At 38.7% G+C, this 19,526-nt stretch overlaps 1 protein-coding gene across 1 annotated transcript in view; it reads left to right on the forward strand.

The window, feature by feature from the left end:
• CD109 (CD109 molecule) overlaps positions 1–19,526 on the forward strand; it is a 127,651-nt gene that overhangs the window by 73,873 nt on the left and 34,252 nt on the right. Inside the window, exons 11-21 of the mRNA XM_034991609.1 lie at positions 562–786; positions 1,634–1,735; positions 1,828–1,890; positions 2,495–2,671; positions 5,913–6,065; positions 10,646–10,720; positions 11,339–11,399; positions 13,824–13,965; positions 15,095–15,212; positions 18,222–18,335; positions 18,880–19,098. Coding sequence (XP_034847500.1) covers positions 562–786; positions 1,634–1,735; positions 1,828–1,890; positions 2,495–2,671; positions 5,913–6,065; positions 10,646–10,720; positions 11,339–11,399; positions 13,824–13,965; positions 15,095–15,212; positions 18,222–18,335; positions 18,880–19,098 — 1,449 coding nt within the window. The remainder of the gene's footprint in view (positions 1–561; positions 787–1,633; positions 1,736–1,827; positions 1,891–2,494; positions 2,672–5,912; positions 6,066–10,645; positions 10,721–11,338; positions 11,400–13,823; positions 13,966–15,094; positions 15,213–18,221; positions 18,336–18,879; positions 19,099–19,526) is intronic.

A 19,526-nucleotide genomic window follows, 5' to 3' on the forward strand; every position in this document is an offset into this window, starting at 1 on the left:
AGGGGAAACTGAGAAATGTGAAGTCTGGCAGAATTGTGGTGTTAGCAAAAATAGGAGAGGCAAGATGGTTGCTCAGTTATAGATGCACTGAATTTGAGTTGACAGGGATATTTAAGTAGAAATTTCCTGCAAGTGGAAATTGGAGGTGTTGAGTATGAGCTCCAGAGCAAGGTGAGGAAAGCAGTAGGAGTGCTGAGATCTTTGAGAAAAAGAGAAGCACAGATAACTGATAATTTAGCCTTGACAAATTCCCACGTTTAGGGAGAGGAAGGTGGAACCCAAAAAAGACACTGTGAGGATGCAGAAAGAGGGCTCTGAAATAAAGAAGGTTCTTGTGGAGCCATGGAAGGCAAGAGAAGCCAAACTATCAAGAAGGGAATGGTCAGTGGTGTTGAAAGCCTTCTAGAGAGAGACTACTTCATCTGGAAGTTAGGGTGCTACCAACAGTTTTTGAGAATTCAGTTTCATTGGAATAGCACAGATGGGGACTGGATTCAACTGAACTTAAAACCTTTGCTTTTCTTGTTACCTGTTTTTAAAATGTTGTGTTTTGACAATTAGGTAAAGGTAACCCGTGCTGATGGCAATCGACTGACTTTTGAAGAAAGAAGAAATAATGTAGTTATAACAGTGACACAGAAAAATTCTTCTGAGTACTGGAGCAGATGGGACAGTAGAAACCAGGAAACAGAAGCTGTCCAGATCATAAATTCTACCCTCCCCCAAAATGGAATCTTTAAGATTGAATTCCCAATCCTGGATGATTCCAGTGAGCTACAGTTGAAGGTACCATCTGTTTCTCATCATTGTCTTACTACAACAAGATCATTGAAATTGTAATCTCATGGTAGGCACTCAAACCATTAGAGGTCAAAGTGCACAGGAAGTAGGAAGTAAACACATGTTTCTATTTAAAAAAATGGAGGAAAGCATTATAAGCAGTTTAGTAACAGTGGCTGAGGGGTGGACCAAATGCTTCCTTGTAGATTCATTTTGAAGAACACAGTAAAATATAGCGCTCTGAAGATATGATGAAGAAGCTCCTCAGATTCCCAGCCTAGGTTGGTTTTCAATCACTTGAAAGTATATTTTGGCAGGAGCTGAAATGAAAGAGGAAAATATTTTTTTAAACCTATACTCCTTTGCTGAGCTCTTTCTCAGAGTGGCTCATCTGAGACACCCCAACCATTCCTGCTATCTTTCTTTTCATTGCCACAGGTTTGGTCCTTTGAGTGTTACTCTGACTACTGGTAGATACATGGGTTGGTCTGATTTCTTGCTTGTAAATGAATTCTGTGTTGTGGAGAGAGGGAAAGGAGTTCTTTCTCATTTTGTTCTCTCTTGTCATAGTGTTTCTTGATAATGTACTTTTATTTCTGAAATAAGTTAGGACTATGCTTTTTTCTCTTAGATTATGGTGATGAAGACCCTCTTCTGTGTTTTAAAGCTGTCACTTTCTTTATAATATAAGCTATAAAGTGAAGATCCAATGTCTGGGGAACATTTTTTTTTTTTTTTTGCAAGAAAAAAGTAGAAGTGAATTTGCTTTTCAGGAATTGTTCAAAATATAGTATTCTTTCTCAGGGTGTTACTGAAGATTAAAATTTATAGCTCCCTTTTCTTCTCTTAATAGGCCTCTTTTCTTAATAGTGTGAGTAGCATGGCAGTTCATGGTATGTTTAAGTCTCCCAGTAAGACATACATCCAGCTAAAGACAAGAGATGAAAATATAAAGGTAATGCTTACAATCACTTACAATTACAGTATAATTGTACTCTTTTGCCATTCATATGTGTTTATTAAATAAGTTTTTTTTTCCCCCCCTAGGTGGGATCACCTTTTGAGTTGGTGGTTAGTGGCAACAAGCGATTGAAGGAGTTAAGCTATATGGTAATCTCTTACAGAATTTAAATTTATTATTTGTTATAGGATCATCGAGAATGATATCTACCTTATGTCTGTACTCACTAATTTTTAAAATTCAGTCTTATATCCTTTAGCCTGCCCTTTTTATATTGCAATCAAAATTTCTTTTTTCTTCCTTCACCTGTATTTGCATTTCCAACTTAAGATGGATAATTAAATCTTGCAATCTGTTTAAAATTTAAATTTCTATCAGATAATCCATCTAAATTTATTGTAGAAAATTACAAAGTATGAGAAAAACAAAACAAAACAAAACAAACTTGCTACCCATAGCCTTGAATTTTGCTCATCCGGCTCTCCCCAGTGGTGCTCTATATTTCTCCTGCTCAAAAATAGATTCTTGAATGTGAAGGTACTGTTGTCTCAGTCAATATTTCTTTATCTTATCCTTTTCTGTTTCCTAGCTTGTCCTTTCCATGTTGGTCAGGGAAGTTTCCTTGCATTCAGAAAGGCTTGAAGTTGGTTTAAGTCAATGATTTGTGTGTATGGTTGAAATTATTATGATTGTAGCTGCAGTTGAGATTCTTATTAGCTTTGGCATAAAATGGAACTCTTCTCTTCTTTTCAGGTAGTATCCAGGGGACAGTTGGTGGCTGTAGGCAAGCAAAATTCAACAACCTTCTCTTTAACACCAGAAAATTCTTGGGCTCCAAAAGCCTGTATTATTGTGTATTATATTGAAGATGATGGGGAAATTATAAATGATGTTCTCAAAATTCCTGTTCAGCTTGTTTTTAAAAATAAGGTAAGATTTAAGGTAATGATGTTAGAAGAAAACTTCACATTAGTGAAGTCTGAGAAATGTTAGTATTTCTTTAGAAAAGTATCACTAAACAAAATTGGTTAGAGATTTATGTTCATTTCCAGAACTATGGTTAAACCTCTTCATATTGTTACTACATATGTATTTTCACATGTGGAATTATTGGGCAGTGTGGGTCTTATTTGTAAGTTATGATTCTTGGCTTTAAGACTTTAACTTAATTCCATGAGGCTATTTCAGGATTTCTCAAATGGTGGAGTCGATATTGCTCTAGCATGGAATTCCAGAGGCGATTCTAGAATTTGTGTGGTTTTTATATTGGCGTGAGAGTGAAATGAAGGGTGTGGGAGGGAGGGAGGCCGTCAGCAGTGATATGTGGAAGCAGAGCCCAGGTTTGGTTTATCCATTTTATCAGCCTGGAAACTCACCCCGGACAGATTTACAGTAAGCTTGGCTACCTGGCATGTGGAGATCTGTGTGGAGTTTGGTCTCCAAAAGCACCAGGGATTTGTATAGCTTAGGGCATATAGCTTGTTTAGGAAACCCCCTTGAGCCCCAACTTTGAAAAGTAAGCTGGCTGCAAGAGTGCCTGGTGGAATTGAATCATCTCACGTATAATAAAATGAGCCATTGTTCTCACTGAAAGCTGCTGCCTTCTCAGTTCATTTTAAACAAAATAGTCATTGTTTAAAAGCATTGATTGTGGGGTACAATTCCTTTGATAGCATTCCTGTTTGCTTAATTTGTTAAAATTCTGAGAGGTTGCAGTAGTCATCTTCGCATTTTGTCAATGATGGTTAACTAACTCTGGTTGTCAAGATAAAATACAAACCTCTATTTTTCATTTTATAAAGAATTTTTTCAAAGACAGTGCTATCTTCTGTTATTTTTAGAGCACGGATTGACAGAGATGAATTTTAAAGTAGGAGTCAGCTTAGATAAGGAGGCGTACATCTTTGAGAGTGAGGCCAAGTATTAAAAAAGTTAGTGTAAGAGGTTATTGGCTTTGAGGAAGTGGAGTGTATAAGTAGCATAATTCCAAGAAATTTCTTAGATATGAAAGATAAGAAATATAGTTTCAGCTATATTTGCAAAAATATATTTCTCTGCCTTTTTTTTTCTTTTAAAGTAATCTCTACACCCAACGTGGGGCTCGAACTTATAACCCCAAGATCAAGAGTCACATGTTGTACTGACTGAGCCAGCCAGGCACCACTCTTTCTTTACTTTTTATATAATGGTTATCACATTACTCACAAAGAAACTATAAATTTGAAAAGAGGTTATATTTAAGCAAGAGAAAATTAGTGAGTCTTTTTTTTTAAAAATTTTTTTATTTTTACGTTAATCCCCATACATTACATCATTAGTTCTAGATGAAGTGTTCCATGATTCATTGTTTGCATATAACACCCAGTGCTCCATGCAGAATGTGCCCTCCTCAATACCCACCACCAGGCTAACCCATCCTCCCACCCCTCTCCCCTCTAGAACCCTCAGTTTGTTTTTCAGAGTCCATCGTCTCTCATGGTTCGTCTTAGTGAGTCTTTTTGATGTTCAGTAATGACTGTGGAATAAATGGATAGGATGTGGAAAGCACAAAAGATGGAGGTTTAGAAATCGTCCATACGCAAGTATATCTTGAAGCCATGGGGTCTCGGAGGTACAGAGTTAAAGAGTGAGAAGTGCAAGTTTGGAACATGTTGCTCTCCTCCCCTTCCTTTTGGGTATAGGTGGAGAAACTTAAACTAAAAGTAAACTAGATAATAGTTTTATAAAAAATTTCACTGGGCAAGTTGAACAGGCAAGTCTTTATTCAAGACTATTGCAGTAGGGGGAGAGAGATTGAGCTCAACTTCACTGAAACAAAAGGCAGGAGAGTTTTAAGCAGAGGATGAGCTTGTGGAAAAGTCCTGGAGGACATCAAGGGGAGATTGGTCAATGTGATTAGGCCATCTGTGTTTGCTAACTAGCAATGTATAAGTTAGGCTCCTGTCTGCCACAGAGACGGAAAGATCCATCAGGGACTCTGTTTTTTTGGTGACTACATTTCAAAGGATTGACTCTCAGGTCCTTGAGAAAGATAGTCCTGGGTTGTAAAACTGTCAAGGGGCTGGGAGAAGACTTACATTTCAAAGGGGCAGAGAAAGAATTTACAGTTGCAAGTTTTCTAAAGTAAATGCTGTAAGAAAAGGGAGTATTGGGGGCTAATCAGGAAGAAGCCTGTCTGATGTTTAGTCAAGCCGAGGGGAACATGAAGGCCATCTTGGTCAGGAGATACAGTCACTGCATCAGTGGCCTATTGAAATAGAACTAGACAGGACGCCTGGGTGGCTCAGTCATTAAGTGTCTGCCTTCAGCTCAGGTCATGATCCCAGGGTCCTGGGATCGAGCCCTGCATTGGGCTCCCTGCTCAGCGGGAGGCCTGCTTCTCCCTCTCCCACTCCCCCTGCTTGTGTTCCTTCTCTCGCTGTGTCTCTCTCTGTCAAATAAATAAAATCTTAAAAAAAAAAAAAAAAAGAAATAGAGCTAGACAAGATGAACATTCCTAGGTGGAAGGAGCCTCATGACAAAGCCATTCAGTTTCACCCTGTTGAGATGATTGAGGCTCTTTAAGGAGTACTAGCTAGGACCATGCTTTGATGAATGTAATGAACAGAGGATGTTCAGGTGGCCATGGAGACATAGAGCATTGGGCCTAACTAGTGTTTGGTCTGTTCACCTCCTCCCTTGGAAAGACATCCCCCTGCTCCCAGCCCAGGCAGTTCTGTGAGTCCCCAGGGGAGCTCTCACTTGACTCACTTCTAAGTTCAGGTGACCAGCATGTGAGCATCTCTGGTTTCTTTCCTCTTCCCTGTTCCTCCTCCAGGATCCTGGCCTTCCCCAGGTGTCCCAGAGAACACTGCTGCCTTCTCTTTAACATTGGCTGGGGGCTGAGGGGTGTGGGATGGAGAAAGGGAAGAGGAGAGGTAGAGAAATGAAGGCTAAATCAGATTTATGCCACTGTGGGAGGTTCTATGACTTGTAAACACCGTTAATAAATTTTTTTTAAAAAAATTCTTTCCCTGTAGAAGGCTTATGTATGGTTTTAGAATGATCCCTCAGTCAAGGCAAATGTAGAATCTTTGCTAGATTTTGAGACACTGAACTGATGTTGGTAAGACATGTAAGTAATGCTTTTTAAAAAGTCAAATAAATCAGTCCTGTTTTATCCCTTTCTTAGATAAAGCTGTTTTGGAGTAAAGCTCATGCTGAACCATCTGAGAAAGTCTCTCTTAGGATCTCTGTGACACAGCCAGACTCGACAGTTGGGATTGTAGCCGTTGACAAAAGCGTGAATCTGATGAATGTCTCAAATGATATTACGATGGAAAATGTGAGTTTAGCTATTTTTTTCTTACAAAAATACATGTTTAAAGAGCAAAAAGGAAACCTTATTGCATTACCTCAAATATCTAAAGGGAATTTCATTAGTTCCTTTTAAGTATAAGTCAGTCATCAGTAAAGCTTCCAAATAAAAAGGATTTGCATTCTGGTTGTTATGTTGGAAAGAGGTTGCATGTGGTGAAGTGTCTTTGCTGTCTTAGATGAGAGATGCCATCTAGAGTTTTCCCTCATTTTCATGCTGTATTTGAATTTAAGACTCTCGAGAAAGTACTAGGAAATTGACTTGTATAATTTTGGATGACACTGGAGAAGATAGCTTTAGATAATTTTGAAGTAGTTTCTGTTTTGGTTATACATAATGGTTATATATAATTACAGTCTTATTGAATCAGGAATTTGTAGTATATTGAGGGAGTGAAATCATGTTAATCTGCAGAAAACTTATAAACCAAGAAATATATAAATATCTAGTGTTACATAAGCTAATCCCCTATTCATTAATAATTTCATTTTTATTTGTAAGCTCTTGATATATCCTTGTGTGCCATTGTCAGTTGAAATCTAGATTGTATAACCTAGGTCTATTAATTGATTAAGTATAGTGATTAACAACATATAGGAGGAAAGATATAAATGTTTAGGCTAATTTGGTCATCTTGTTGTAAATTAATCCACTTGACAAATATTATATATAATTTTCAGTCTATAAAGCTAATTTTTCTAAATGCCCCCCCCCCTTTTTAAAGATTTTATTTATTTATTTGATAGAGAGACACAGCGAGAGAGGGAACACAAGCGGGGGAGGGGGGTGGGAGAGGGAGAAGCAGGCTTCCCGCTGAGCAGGGAGCCCGATGCAGGGCTCGATCCCAGGACCCTGGGATCGTGACCTGAGCCCAAGGCAGACGCTTAACGACTGAGCCACACAGGCACCCCTCTAAATCCCCCTTTTTAAAAAAAAACTCCTTTAAAGCTGGTTGGTCATTTTTTTTCTCTTGACTTTTTAAAAATTCACATTATTCTAAAAAGTCTATAGCATTTTGCATTTGATTTAACTGAATTTAGTAATATCTCTCATTTAATGGGTTTCTAAATTCTTAAATCTATTATTTCATTTTTGTTTCCCTGTGTATGTATGCACGCGTGCGTGCGCACACACACACACACACACACACACACTAGTTGGGTGACCTGGAGAAAATTCAACTCTCTGAGCCCCAGTTTCTTTATTTCTAAAATGCATAATAATAGGGGTGCCTGGGTGGCTCAGTTGTTAAGCCTCTGCCTTCGGCTCAGGTCATGATCCCAGGGTCCTGGGATTGAGCCCCGCATCGGGCTCCCTGCTCAATGGAGAGCCTGCTTCTCCCTCTCCCACTCCCCCTGCCTCTGTTCTCTCTCTCGCTGTGTCTCTCTCTGTCAAATAAATAAATAAAATCTTAAAAAAAAAAACCAAAATAAGAACCTTTAATAAAAAAAAAAAAGAGAGGGAAGGGTCAAGCTCCAGGGACTAGAGAACTACTCTTGATCCTCCCTGTGTGCTGTTGGCTTTTATTCAGTGTTTTACTTTTAAGCTCTTAGGGAAAAGCATCACCAAGAAGAGGCAGTCTCTTAAGATTATGATGCAGCAGCCCTGCGAATTTGGAGGACAAGAGGAAGAGTGAATGCTTGGGGCCATGGGTCTGTGCCCAGGTTTTCCTCAGTTTGTCCCACCAGAAGGGCAGAGGTGCTGACTGGTATTCCCTGCCTGACACTCTGCAACGGGTAGTGCAGACTGCTGCTGCAGCTGCCGATTTGGGCAGTGCAAGTGCAAGCCATGATGGTCCTGACGCTCCCCCCGGGAAAGAAGCAAGAGCAGAATTCAAAAACCTTTTCCTCAGACTGTCTGCCTCTCGCACTTTCTGCCATCCACTTCCTCCCAACACACCAATTCAAGATATCCTTCACTCTTCCCAGGGTTTTCTCCCACCACTCATCTGAGTTTCCTACTTGCTTTTATTGTTTCTCCAGAGCTGGCTCTGGGGGAGGGTGTCAGGAGCCCGTAGTGATAGACCATTGTGGTTTCTTTTGTTCTTGTTAAATTTATAAGTGGTGCTGAGAACACCTTGGGAAAATTTAAGTGTGCTAGATCTTCCAGAAATAATTTCAGACACCAGCCTTTGCTGCAGCTTTGGCAATGCCTTTTTATTGAGCCACTGAGAAAAGGAGAATTTCTTTTTGAGATAGATGTTTCTTCCTGGATAATTCCATTGATTCACACGGGAGTGTCAGCAGAAGGTGATCTTGCGTGCATTTGTGTTCCGTAGCAGAGTGTGAGTCATGGGCCTAAAACCTTTTCTCTCCGTTATGTCCGGCTCTGCCTCTCTCCATTGCCGGTAGTTGGGCTGACTGTATTTGCCAGCTTGCTGAGATACAATATCCTGTGTTCTCGTTCTATTGCTTTCTTCTGGATGCTGGCACCATGTTTGCTTACCACGGATGTAGCAGTGGTGGTGGTTGGCATGGCGGAAACAGTGTATGCACGTGTTTAATTTTAGTGTGTTGTATGGTGATTAACATAACATAATAAAAAAAAAGAAGAAGCAATAAACGTGGGTGTTTTTTAAACTTGTGCTTAGAATCTTCCATGATTTTTATTCCTGCCTTCTTCTTAATTTGTCTGGTTAATGCTAATGTTAATAAGGGAGATGCATTGGAATAGTTACCATAAAGGGTATCATATCTTAACTTTTTTAATGTGGTGAAATATCTATAACATAAAATTTGCCATTTTAACCATTTAAAAAAGACAATTCAGTGGCATTAATGACTTTCATTATGTTGTACAACCATCATCACTATCTGTTTCTGAAACTTTTTCATCACTCCAAGCAGAGACTCTGTAACCATGAAGTGGTAACCCTCCATTTCCCCCTTTCCCCACACCCCAGCAACCTCTAATCTACTTCTGTCTTTGTGAATTTGCCTAGTCTAGATATTTCATGTAAGTGGAATCATACAAAATTTTTCCTTCTGTGTCTACCTTCTTCCACTTAGCTTAAGGTTTTCAGGGTTCATCCATGTTGTAGCACCTATTGGAACTTTCTTTCTTTTTATGGCTGCATAATATACAATTGTATGTATCTACCACATTTTGTGTATCCATTCTTCTCTTGATAGACGTTTAAGTTGTTTCTGTCTTTTGGCTTACGTGACTGATGCTGCAATGAACCCTTGGCATGCACGGATCTCTTTGAGTCCCTGTTCTTTTCAGTATATACATGGGAATGGAACTGCCAGGTCATTTTTTTTTTTTTTTTTTAAGATTTTATTTATTTATTTGACAGAGACACAGCGAGAGAGGGAACACAAGCAGGGGGAGTGTGAGAGGGAGAAGCAGGCTTCCCGCGGAGCAGGGAGCCCGATGTGGGCTCGATCCCAGGACCGTGGGATTGTGACCTGAGCCGAAGGCAGACGCTTAACGACCGACCGAGCCACCCAGGCGCCCCACCAAGTCATATTCTAATCTGTGTTTAGCTTTTTTAGGAGCTGCCAACTTCACTCACTCTTTTAGCCTATTTTATTCACTCTTGCTAGCAAGGAATGCTGTTCTTAAAAAAATAGCATTGCTAATGTGATCATGTAAATATTTCAATATTGAAAACACTTTCCTTGATGTAATTTGCATTATCTTGATTATCAGTGAGGTTGAATAATTTGCATTTCTTTTTTTGTGAATTGCCTCTTTTTGTTATTTAAAAAAATGTAGTTAACTGACATTTGCAGCACTTATATTAACCATCAGATTTAACCCATTTATCTGCCAAAAGTATGGGCTGTTTTCAATGCTGACCCCTATGTGTTGGTTTAGTCAACCAGTGACATTTAAGTTCTTTCTGGGCAAAACTCAAGCATACACTTTTTTTTAAAGATTTATTTATTTTATTTATTTGTTTTTAAAAAGATTTAATTTATTTATTTGAGAGAGAGAGAGAGAGCACACACAAGAGAGGGAGGGGCAGAGAGAGAGGGAGAAGCAGACTCCCCACTGAGCAGGGAGCTGGGACCTGAGCCGAAGGCAGACACTTAACCGACTGAGCCACCCAGGTGCCCCTATTTATTTATTTATTTTAGAGAGAGAAAAAGAGAGAGAGCGAGAGAGAGAAAGAGAGTGCATGCGCATGCGAGCAAGCAGGGGGAGGGGCAGAGGGAGAAGAGAATCCATAAGCAGACTCCCTGCCGAATGTGGAGATTGGCGCAGGGCTTGATGCCAGGACCCTGAGATCATGACCTGAGCTGAAACCAGGAGTCGGCTGCTTAACCGACTGAACCACCCAGGCGCCTCTCAAGCGTACACTTCTTAGGAACTCTCGATTACTGAACAGAGTAAAAATAAGTTAAAAGAAGAAATGTATTTTTAGCTGATTGAATCATGAACAAGGCATTCAAATATTCTTTATTCTTCCATTTGTGTCATTTTCAAATTAGATAAGCTTGTGGGCTGTGTGTTACCTAAGTAACATACAAGGAGTATGGCAGAGGGCAGAATAGGTTGATACGATTCAATTCATTCCATATATTTTATCTTTTCCTTAGGTGGTCCATGAGTTGGAACTTTATAACACAGGATATTATTTAGGCATGTTCATGAATTCTTTTGCAGTTTTTCAGGTATGTTTAGTTTGTTACATAATTTGAAAAGGTATTAATATCTTTTACTATTGCAAACACTTTCAGAATTAATTATCTGAATAATGAAATGTTAACCTTTTATTAAATATGTTGGTGAAGTGCAGCGTGTTATATAAGTGTAATTTGAAATGGAAAGATAATCATCCTTCCAGTTTTAAAAGCAAATGGAAAACGTGTGTGTGTGTGTGTGTGTGTGTGTTCTGTGTATAGAGGGAGAGAGAATGCTCATGTACATATGTAAATTCTCAAAAATGAGATAGAGTAAAAAAAACTTTGACATTTGCATAAAAACAAATGAACAAGAGTGAGTTAAGAGTATCGGAAACTGCTGTGACATTTTACAGAGCATTTAAACTTGAACCATAAGAGATGATGGACTCTGAAAAACAAACTGAGGGTTCTAGAGGGGATGGGGGTGGGAGGATGGATTAGCCTGGTGATGGGTATTAAAGAGGGCACGTTCTGCATGGAGCACTGGGTGTTATATGCAAACAATGAATCATGGAACACTACATCAAAAACTAATGATGTAATGTATGGTGATATAACATAAAAAAAAAGCATGTAAAAAAAGAAAATTAAAATTTTTCTTTCTAGGAATGTGGCCTCTGGGTATTGACAGATGCAAACCTTTTGAAGGATTACATTGATGGTGTTTGTAAGTAAAACCTGGCAATGTGCTTTTAAAGTATTTAAATCTCTCATCTCAGGTATTTAAAATTACTTATATAGGTATGAATACTTTCTGGTTGGACGTGGATATTATGATTTTCATTTTCTGTTCTCTTATCCTAAAGTCTTGGCATTTAATGTACATCTGAGCCATGACATGGAATGTTTGTCTGGGCTTCTATCTAGATTTTTGAAATGAATGCTTTCCATTTGCTCTCTGTAGTTCTTTGAGATGGTTATATTTTTGGACACATTGGAAGATCCTGCGCTTCCAATTTGTATGGCAAACTGTGCTATTATTTTGGAATTAGATAAAAGGAGCAACATATTTTTGAAACATTTTTGTTCTCCAGCTTTTTGATGCTCACCTAGAATATAATGCCGTAAAGTATGCTGGTGCGTGCACGTGCACACACATGCACACACACACTCACGTGCACGTGTCTCATCAGTCTGAGTTCTTCCTGGGAAGGGTCACATCTGTACATTTCCCTGTATTGCTAAATAGAGTTGCCACCCAACTAATAATAAGTGTGCTTTTAGGAAGAAGTCAAAATGTTTTGGCTGGAGGAAGTGTATAAATGAGAATGGTTAACTCTAGAAGTTGTTCTCTTTTCTTTCAGGTAACCTTATGCTAATGTCACAGTTTCTATCCCTGAATTCCCTATTCCTGTCAGGTATAAGCCCCACACTAAGCCCACTGGATACCCGAGCCTCTATCCTGAAGCTAAAAAGATAATTTTATAGCCTTAAAAATTTTATGAAGTCATTATGATCTCTATGTATTAAAGACAATATGATACAGTTATTTTCTTCATATAATAATCCATCCTAGACATCTTCTAAGCAATCTGTCTTTTTCCATTCTCTCTTTGTCGGTATCAGCTTTTACCCATCTTTGTTCATCTTTACTGATCAAATCCTGATTTCCACTGTAATACTCATTCTGTTGCTAGTAATACTTATTGTATCCTTTACCTTTCCTGAGAACTTTCTTCTACCTTTTTCCCCCCTATAACAGAAGAAACTTGGTGCTCTTACTAGCATACTGTGTCCTTAGAAACCTTCTCAGGTGACTGACATTTATTTTTCTGCTTCTCTTCTGGATCAGGATTCCTAAGTCCATAGTGTTCAGTGTTATCTTGACTACTTCAAGATCACTGTTCAGCAACCCTCAGTTAAAAACCGTTTATCATTTGAAGCTCAAAAATTTCAATTATAGTTCCTTCAATCAACCTTTAGGTCCCCTACTTTCCCTTTATCTCTGTATACATTGGTGACTCTCACAAAAGATTCAAAGTCTTACTCCTGTTGTCATCCTGGGGATTTGACTGTCAGTGTGGTTGATCCATCTAATGTGTACTATCTTGCAGTCACCACGATGGCATCAGTAGGTACCCAAGGTCATTTTATCACGGGAACACTGCTCTACTTTTAAAATTTCAAATGCCTATCCTTCTACCTTGTAGATTCCTTCACTCCCTTAAGTTTATCAGATGTTTTGCATTTTATTTTATTTTTTTAAGATTTTATTTACTTATTTGAGAGAGAGAGAGAAAGAGAGAGCATGAGCTGGGGGAAGGGGCAGAGGCAGAGGGAGAAGCAGGCTCCCCGCTGAGCAGGGAGCCTGGTGCGGGACTCGGTCCCAGGACCCTGGGATCACGACCTGAGCCGAAGGCAACGCTTAACCGACAGAGCCACCCAGGCGCCCCTGTTTGCATTTTATTTTGAAATAATTTTAGACTTACAGAAAAGTTGGGAAAAAAAATAGAAGTAGGTGATAGTAATAGAAAGAAAGCTTTTAGTGGAATATGGGTCAGGATGCAGTTTTACGACCTCATTAGATGACCTGTTCCTTAAGAATTTGGGATCTGCTGTTTCGGCTTACTTAAAAAAAATTTAGATATGTAAATAATTTGGAAAATTAAAACTCTTCCAAAAATGGTTTAGGTTATATTGACTTTTTTGGAAATGTGTCAGTCTGTATGGCAACGTGACCTTTTTTTTTATAAGCTAGTAAACTGGATGATTGTAGCATCTTGTGGCTGGTGTAGCCAATGGTAATGATCACTAGAGAACTAAAAAGGGAATAGCAAAATTGGAGGGAACTTTAAAAATGTGATTTACTTGTTTTTTAGCAACTGCACTGTAAGTAGTTTTTCAGGTATTGGTTGTACCAGCAGGGAACACTTTTTTTTTAGTTTTGGTGCTGCTGTAACTGGCCTCGGAGCCTTGGGTAAGTCACTTGACTTCAAGGGGTCTCAGGTGTCTTAGCTGTAAAATGAGACGGTTGAATAAGATGAACTGTAAAGTCCCATTCAGCTGAGAGGTGTTGAGGTTCTCCGAACTAAGATTATAATCATCCTCTACAGTGACTTTTTTCCTAACAGTTGTCAATGTTGATTTTTAGATGACAGTGTAGAATTTGCTGAGAGATTTGCGGAGGAAACAGAAGGATACTTGGTACATTTTCATGACTTCTCTTCGGTTAGCAACCCACGTATCAGAAAGCATTTTCCAGAGACTTGGATTTGGCTAGACACCAACATGGGGTAAAGATTTATAATGTTCTTTGCTCATACCTTATTTTGTTTAGTGTTCATTTTAAATAAGTATTGTGTTCTTTGAAGTGTTTCGGTACAAACCTATTGTGATGAACAACGAAGTAGACCAAGAGGTTTTTATTTTAGAATGGTATTTATTGTATTTAAATATGTAGTGTTTAATAAAGCCATGTGCAAACTGGGGCAGTGAGAGTATCATTAAGGAGAAGATAGACCTTCTTCTTCTTCTTCTTTTTTTTTTTTAAAGATTTTATTTATTTATTTGACAGAGAGAGACACAGCGAGAGAGGGAACACAAGCAGGGGGAGTGGGAGAGGGAGAAGCAGGCTTCCCGCAGAGCAGGGAGCCCGATGCGGGACTCGATCCCAGGACCCCGGGACCATGACCTGAGCCGAAGGCAGTCGCTTAACCAACTGAGCCACCCAGGCGCCCGATAGACCTTCTTCTAATGAAGGGTGTTTTTAACTTCCTTGAAGTTTCATGGTTCTTGTTTGAGAAAATTGCTGAGAGTACAATAAGCTTATTGCCTTGGGGTGGGAAGCACTTACTCTCTCTACCTTGTGGCTCCTTGTCAGACATCCCCATGAGCCACAGGAAGAAGGAGTGCAGGTGGTGGGAGGATTCGGCTTAGTTGACAAACCCTGAGCTCTCTGGCCTGATGACTGAGCAGATGAATCATGAAATCTTCACATATTTTATAGTCTGCCTATTTGTAAACTTGAAATAAGACACAAGTCAAACCTCAAAAAAAAAAAAAGGCATAGACTGGGATACAGAGGGAAACTTTTATGCAAATTGACAGAAATAAATCGAGTTAAATTTGAAAGTAGATATTTGTTATCTATATACAACATTTATGATAATAATGATCATTCTAAAGGTATAAACATTGTAGAAAGCTTTTAGTGGAGTATGGGTCAGGATGCAGTGTTTTGGCCTTATTATGTGACCTATTCCTTGAGAATTTGGGGTTTGCCGTTTCATGCTTACTTAAAAAAATTTAGATATGTAAATAATTTGGAAAATGAAAACTTCTAAAAATAGTTTAGGTTATGTTGACTTTTTTGAAATATGTCAGTCCTTGGTGCTATGATTTTTATTTTTATCTTGACTTCAGTTCTAGGATTTACCAAGAATTTGAAGTTACTGTGCCTGATTCTATCACTTCTTGGGTAGCCACTGCTTTCGTGATCTCTGAAGACTTAGGTCTTGGACTAACAAGTACTCCAATGGAGGTAGTATATTAAAGACCTGCTTGCAAATGTTAAAGTGCCCAAAGCACAGAAGTGTGAACTCTTCAATGGATTTTTAAAAAATGATTTGCTTATGATGTTGATCAGTGTTTAGAGATTCCTTGGCTTTTCCTTTTTGTTTTTCATAGGTTTTATACTTTAGAATGTGAGCTATATTAAACTCCTAAATGTGTTACGTCCATATTAAGATTTGGATAAAAACTTTATTATTGACTGAATCCAGCTATTTCCAAAGGCCAGAAGAGAGAGAGAGAGTTTCTGAGTATTCCCTCTGGAAGGGATGGGCAGACCTTCTCAAAATGGACCCTAGCAGACATGCTTTTCCATTTCTGGTCAAATTGCATCACATGTTACTTCCTAAACCAGTCGCTGGCAAGAGGAATATAATGAGCATGTTTGGTCTTAGACCAGTAGCTCTCACCTCTGTCATACCTGAAGCCCCCTTTTCATAACAGATATTTTGTTTTCCCCTTCACCATCTGGAATGAAAGTCATAGAAAATACGGTATACCTATATACTCAATTAAAAAATCAATATGATGCCTTAAGTGAAATATTAAGGAGAAATAAAAGGAAAGTAATGTGTAGTAAAATAATATATACTACACTATATAAGTGGTCGGACATGGCTGCACTAGAAGGCATAAATCTTTAAATATTTACTCCATGCATAGAATCACCCTGTGTGTAACAGCTGCAAGTGAAGTTCGATATACATGTATTGTTTTAGCAACTCAGAAACCTTCAGCGGTACTGCCTGTGGTGATGTCAGTCTTTGAAGCCATGAACGACTTTTGGTAAAGTTACAAACAAAACAAAGTGCGGTCTTCTGTTGATTTACAAAATAGTTGTATTTGTGAAAAATTTACTGTGTATTGAAAAATGCTTTGGGTTTATATATAAGTTGGAATTAGGTTGTTAGTTCAGGTCATTATAAGCAGGTACTTTACGGGAATGTCTGAAGAGACATTCAAGAATCATGAGGGATGTGGGACAATTTTTCATTGTCCGGGACTGTCCTGAGCATCACAGACTTTCACTCACTACCCTTCAGTCATTGTGACAATCTAAGACACTGCCACAAATGTCCAAGTAAACCTCTAGGGGGAATTATTGCTGCCAGTGACAACCATTTGCCTAAACTAACAAAGATTTATTTTCAGAGGCCGGTTAGCGGTTCAGCTTCCCTGTAGGATTTGGCCAACAATCTCAGAATTGGGTCACCAATGAGAAAGTACATGCGCATATATATGTTAGAAGGTAGTAAGCAGAACATTATCTAGACTTTCCATCTAGACTTAAGTCTCAAACAGGGCCTGTTGGATTTGGCCAGTGGCTTTTAAAGCAGATGGCTGGAGTCATAATAGTGTAGTAGGTGAGGAGGTTGGCTTTGGCATCAGACATGCTGGGGTCCTTTTCTGGTTCCTTCATTTACTAGTGATGTGACCTTGTACTAGTTACAGAGATCTCTGAACTTCAGATTTCTTTTCTGTAAAATATGAACATAGAACCTGCCTCAGAGGAGTTGTATGGATTAAATGAAATAATTTGTGTAAAGTACCTATAAACTGTTGGGACTACATCAAAGTAAAAAGTTTCTGCACAGTGAAGGAAACAATCAACAAAACTAAAAGGCAACCCACTGAATGGGAGAAGAGATTTGCAAATAAAATATCCGATAAAGGTTTAGTATCCAAAATCTATAAAGAACTGATAAACTCTGTACCCCAAAACCAAATAATCCAATTAAAAAAATGGGCAGAAGACATGAACAGACATTTCTCCCAAGAAGACATACAGATAGCCAACAGACACATGAAAAGATGCCCAACATCACAGATCATCAGGGAAATGCAAATCAAAACCGCAATGAGATATCACCTCACACCTGTCAGAATGGCTAAAATAAAAAACACAAGAAACAACAAGTCTTGGCGAGGATGTGGAGAAAAAGGAACCCTCTTGCGCTGTTGGTGGGAATGAAAATTGGTGTAGCCACTGTGGAAAACAGTATGGAGGTTCCTCAAAAGACTAAAAATAGAGCTACCCTATGATCTAGGAATCACATTACTGGATATTTACCCCAAAATACAAAAACACTAAATCGAAGGGATACATGCACCCTCATGTAGCATTATCAACAATAGCCAAACTATGGAAGCAGCCCAAGTGTCCACCAATAGATGAATGGATAAAGGAGATGTGGTATATACGTAATAATAATGTGGAATATTATTCAGCCATAAAAAGAATGATATCTTGCCATTGCAAAAACATGGATAGAGCTAGAGAGTATAATGCTAAAGCAAAATAAATTGGTCAGAGAAAAGACAAATACCATATGATCTCACTCATATGTGGAATGTAAGAGACAAAACAAATGAACAAAGGAAAAAAAGACAACCAAGAAACAGTCTCTCTCTTTTTTTTTTCAGATTTATTTCTTTATTTATTTGACAGAGAGAGAGATAGTGAGAGCAGGAACACAAGCAGGGGGAGTGGGAGAGGGAGAAGCAGGCTTCCCACAGACCAGGGAACCCGGTGTGGGGCTTGATCCCAGGACCCTGGGATTATGACCTGGGCCGAAGGCAGACGCTTAACGACTGAGCCACCCAGGTGCCCCAGAAACAGTCTCTTAACTATAGAACAAACAGATGGTTACCAAAGGGGAGATGGGTGGGGGGATGGGGTAAATAGGGGATGGGGATTAAAGAGTACACGTATCATGATGAAAATAAAATAAAATGATAAAAAAACAAGTCCCTGGATCCTAGTAGGCACTTAATGAAATGTAGTTAAATAACATAAAACACATCAATTTATCATCATTGACTTGGGCTAAGTTGGCTGTTTGTTTTCCTTTGATAGGCAAGTGGACATTTCTATGTGGAATTAGAAGCTTCACAGGTTTTGTGAGATGTGCTTTTAATTAACATGAAATGTGAAGCATTTTGACTTGAATAAAATATGTATTCATTGTGTTCTTTCCAGCTACAAGCCTTCCAACCATTTTTCATTTTTTTGAATCTTCCCTACTCTGTTATCAGAGGTGAAGAATTTGCTTTGGAAGTAACCATATTCAATTATTTGAAAGATGCCACTGAGGTAATATATTAAAGGTTTTGTTAATCATTCACACTTCAGGAAAGAATGGAGAAAATGCACAGGGATTGGGTTGTTAATGTTTGGGTATCTGGGAATCTAAACATTTTATACATTTCTGAGAGACTGAAAATAAACATAGATTTCTTCTACTTATTAATGTCTAAGGATAGTATTAGCGTCTATATATTCTCTTCATTTCCAGCACAGGTTTTCTGCTTTAGGCGCATGACTTCCTTGCTGTCTCTGAGGCAGGTCTTTCTCTTTCCTGCCTGCCTGTACTTTTTCCTAGTCCTCCTTGCATCTAGAAGGTGTTGCTTCTTCTCATTGGCATTCTGTGCTTCTTGCGGTTGGCAAGGAATGGAGGAGGAGAGCATAGAGAAATGAAGTTTTCCCTGATAACGCTCTCATCCTGTCCTTGGCTGCATCTCTCTCCTCTTTCTCTAGTCTTGCACCTCACAGATTTAACAGTACTTAACATGGTAATAAAGCAACACTTTCCTGAGGAGCATTTATCATATAAAACTTTTGATAATTTTCCTTCCAGGTTAAAGTAATCATTGAGAAAAGTGACAAATTTGATATTCTAATGGCTTCAAATGAAATAAATGCCACAGGACACCAGCAGACCATTCTGGTCCCCAGTGAGGATGGGGCAACTGTTCTTTTCCCGGTCAAGCCCACACATCTGGGGGAAATTCCTATCCCAGTCACAGCCATTTCACCTGCTGCTTCTGATGCTGTCACCCAGAGGATTTTAGTAAAGGTAAATATTTGAAGTCTTGAATAAGTGAAGAGAAATACATAATTGAAACAGAAGATGGTTTTTCTCTTGGTTAAATTTGTTGGCAAGATCTAGTAGGTCATCTCCTCCATCCTCCTGGTATTGTCTAATTGTTTTCTCATCTGTATGTAGAGATATATGTTTTAGAAGTAATTGCCAATTTCCTCTTTAAGTTTATGGTATGCCTATATAGCAAATCTCTTTTGCCGTCAATTACATTTAGCAACTGTTACATTGGGGTCCTGTTAAATCATGCCAAGTTGATATGTAGATTTTGAATTTTGGAATTCCTCAATACGGTTAGAAGAGATTTTGTAGATTTTTTTTTTTAGAGAAGGTATTATGCGGAAAAAGACAGCTCAGTCTAGTGGATAAACACTTTTCTGGGGGAGACAGCCCTAGGTTCAAAT

This window comes from Mirounga leonina, unplaced genomic scaffold, assembly GCF_011800145.1.
Source record: "Mirounga leonina isolate KUSES-001 unplaced genomic scaffold, KU_Mleo_1.0 Mir_53, whole genome shotgun sequence".
NCBI classification, from domain to species: domain Eukaryota; kingdom Metazoa; phylum Chordata; class Mammalia; order Carnivora; family Phocidae; genus Mirounga; species Mirounga leonina.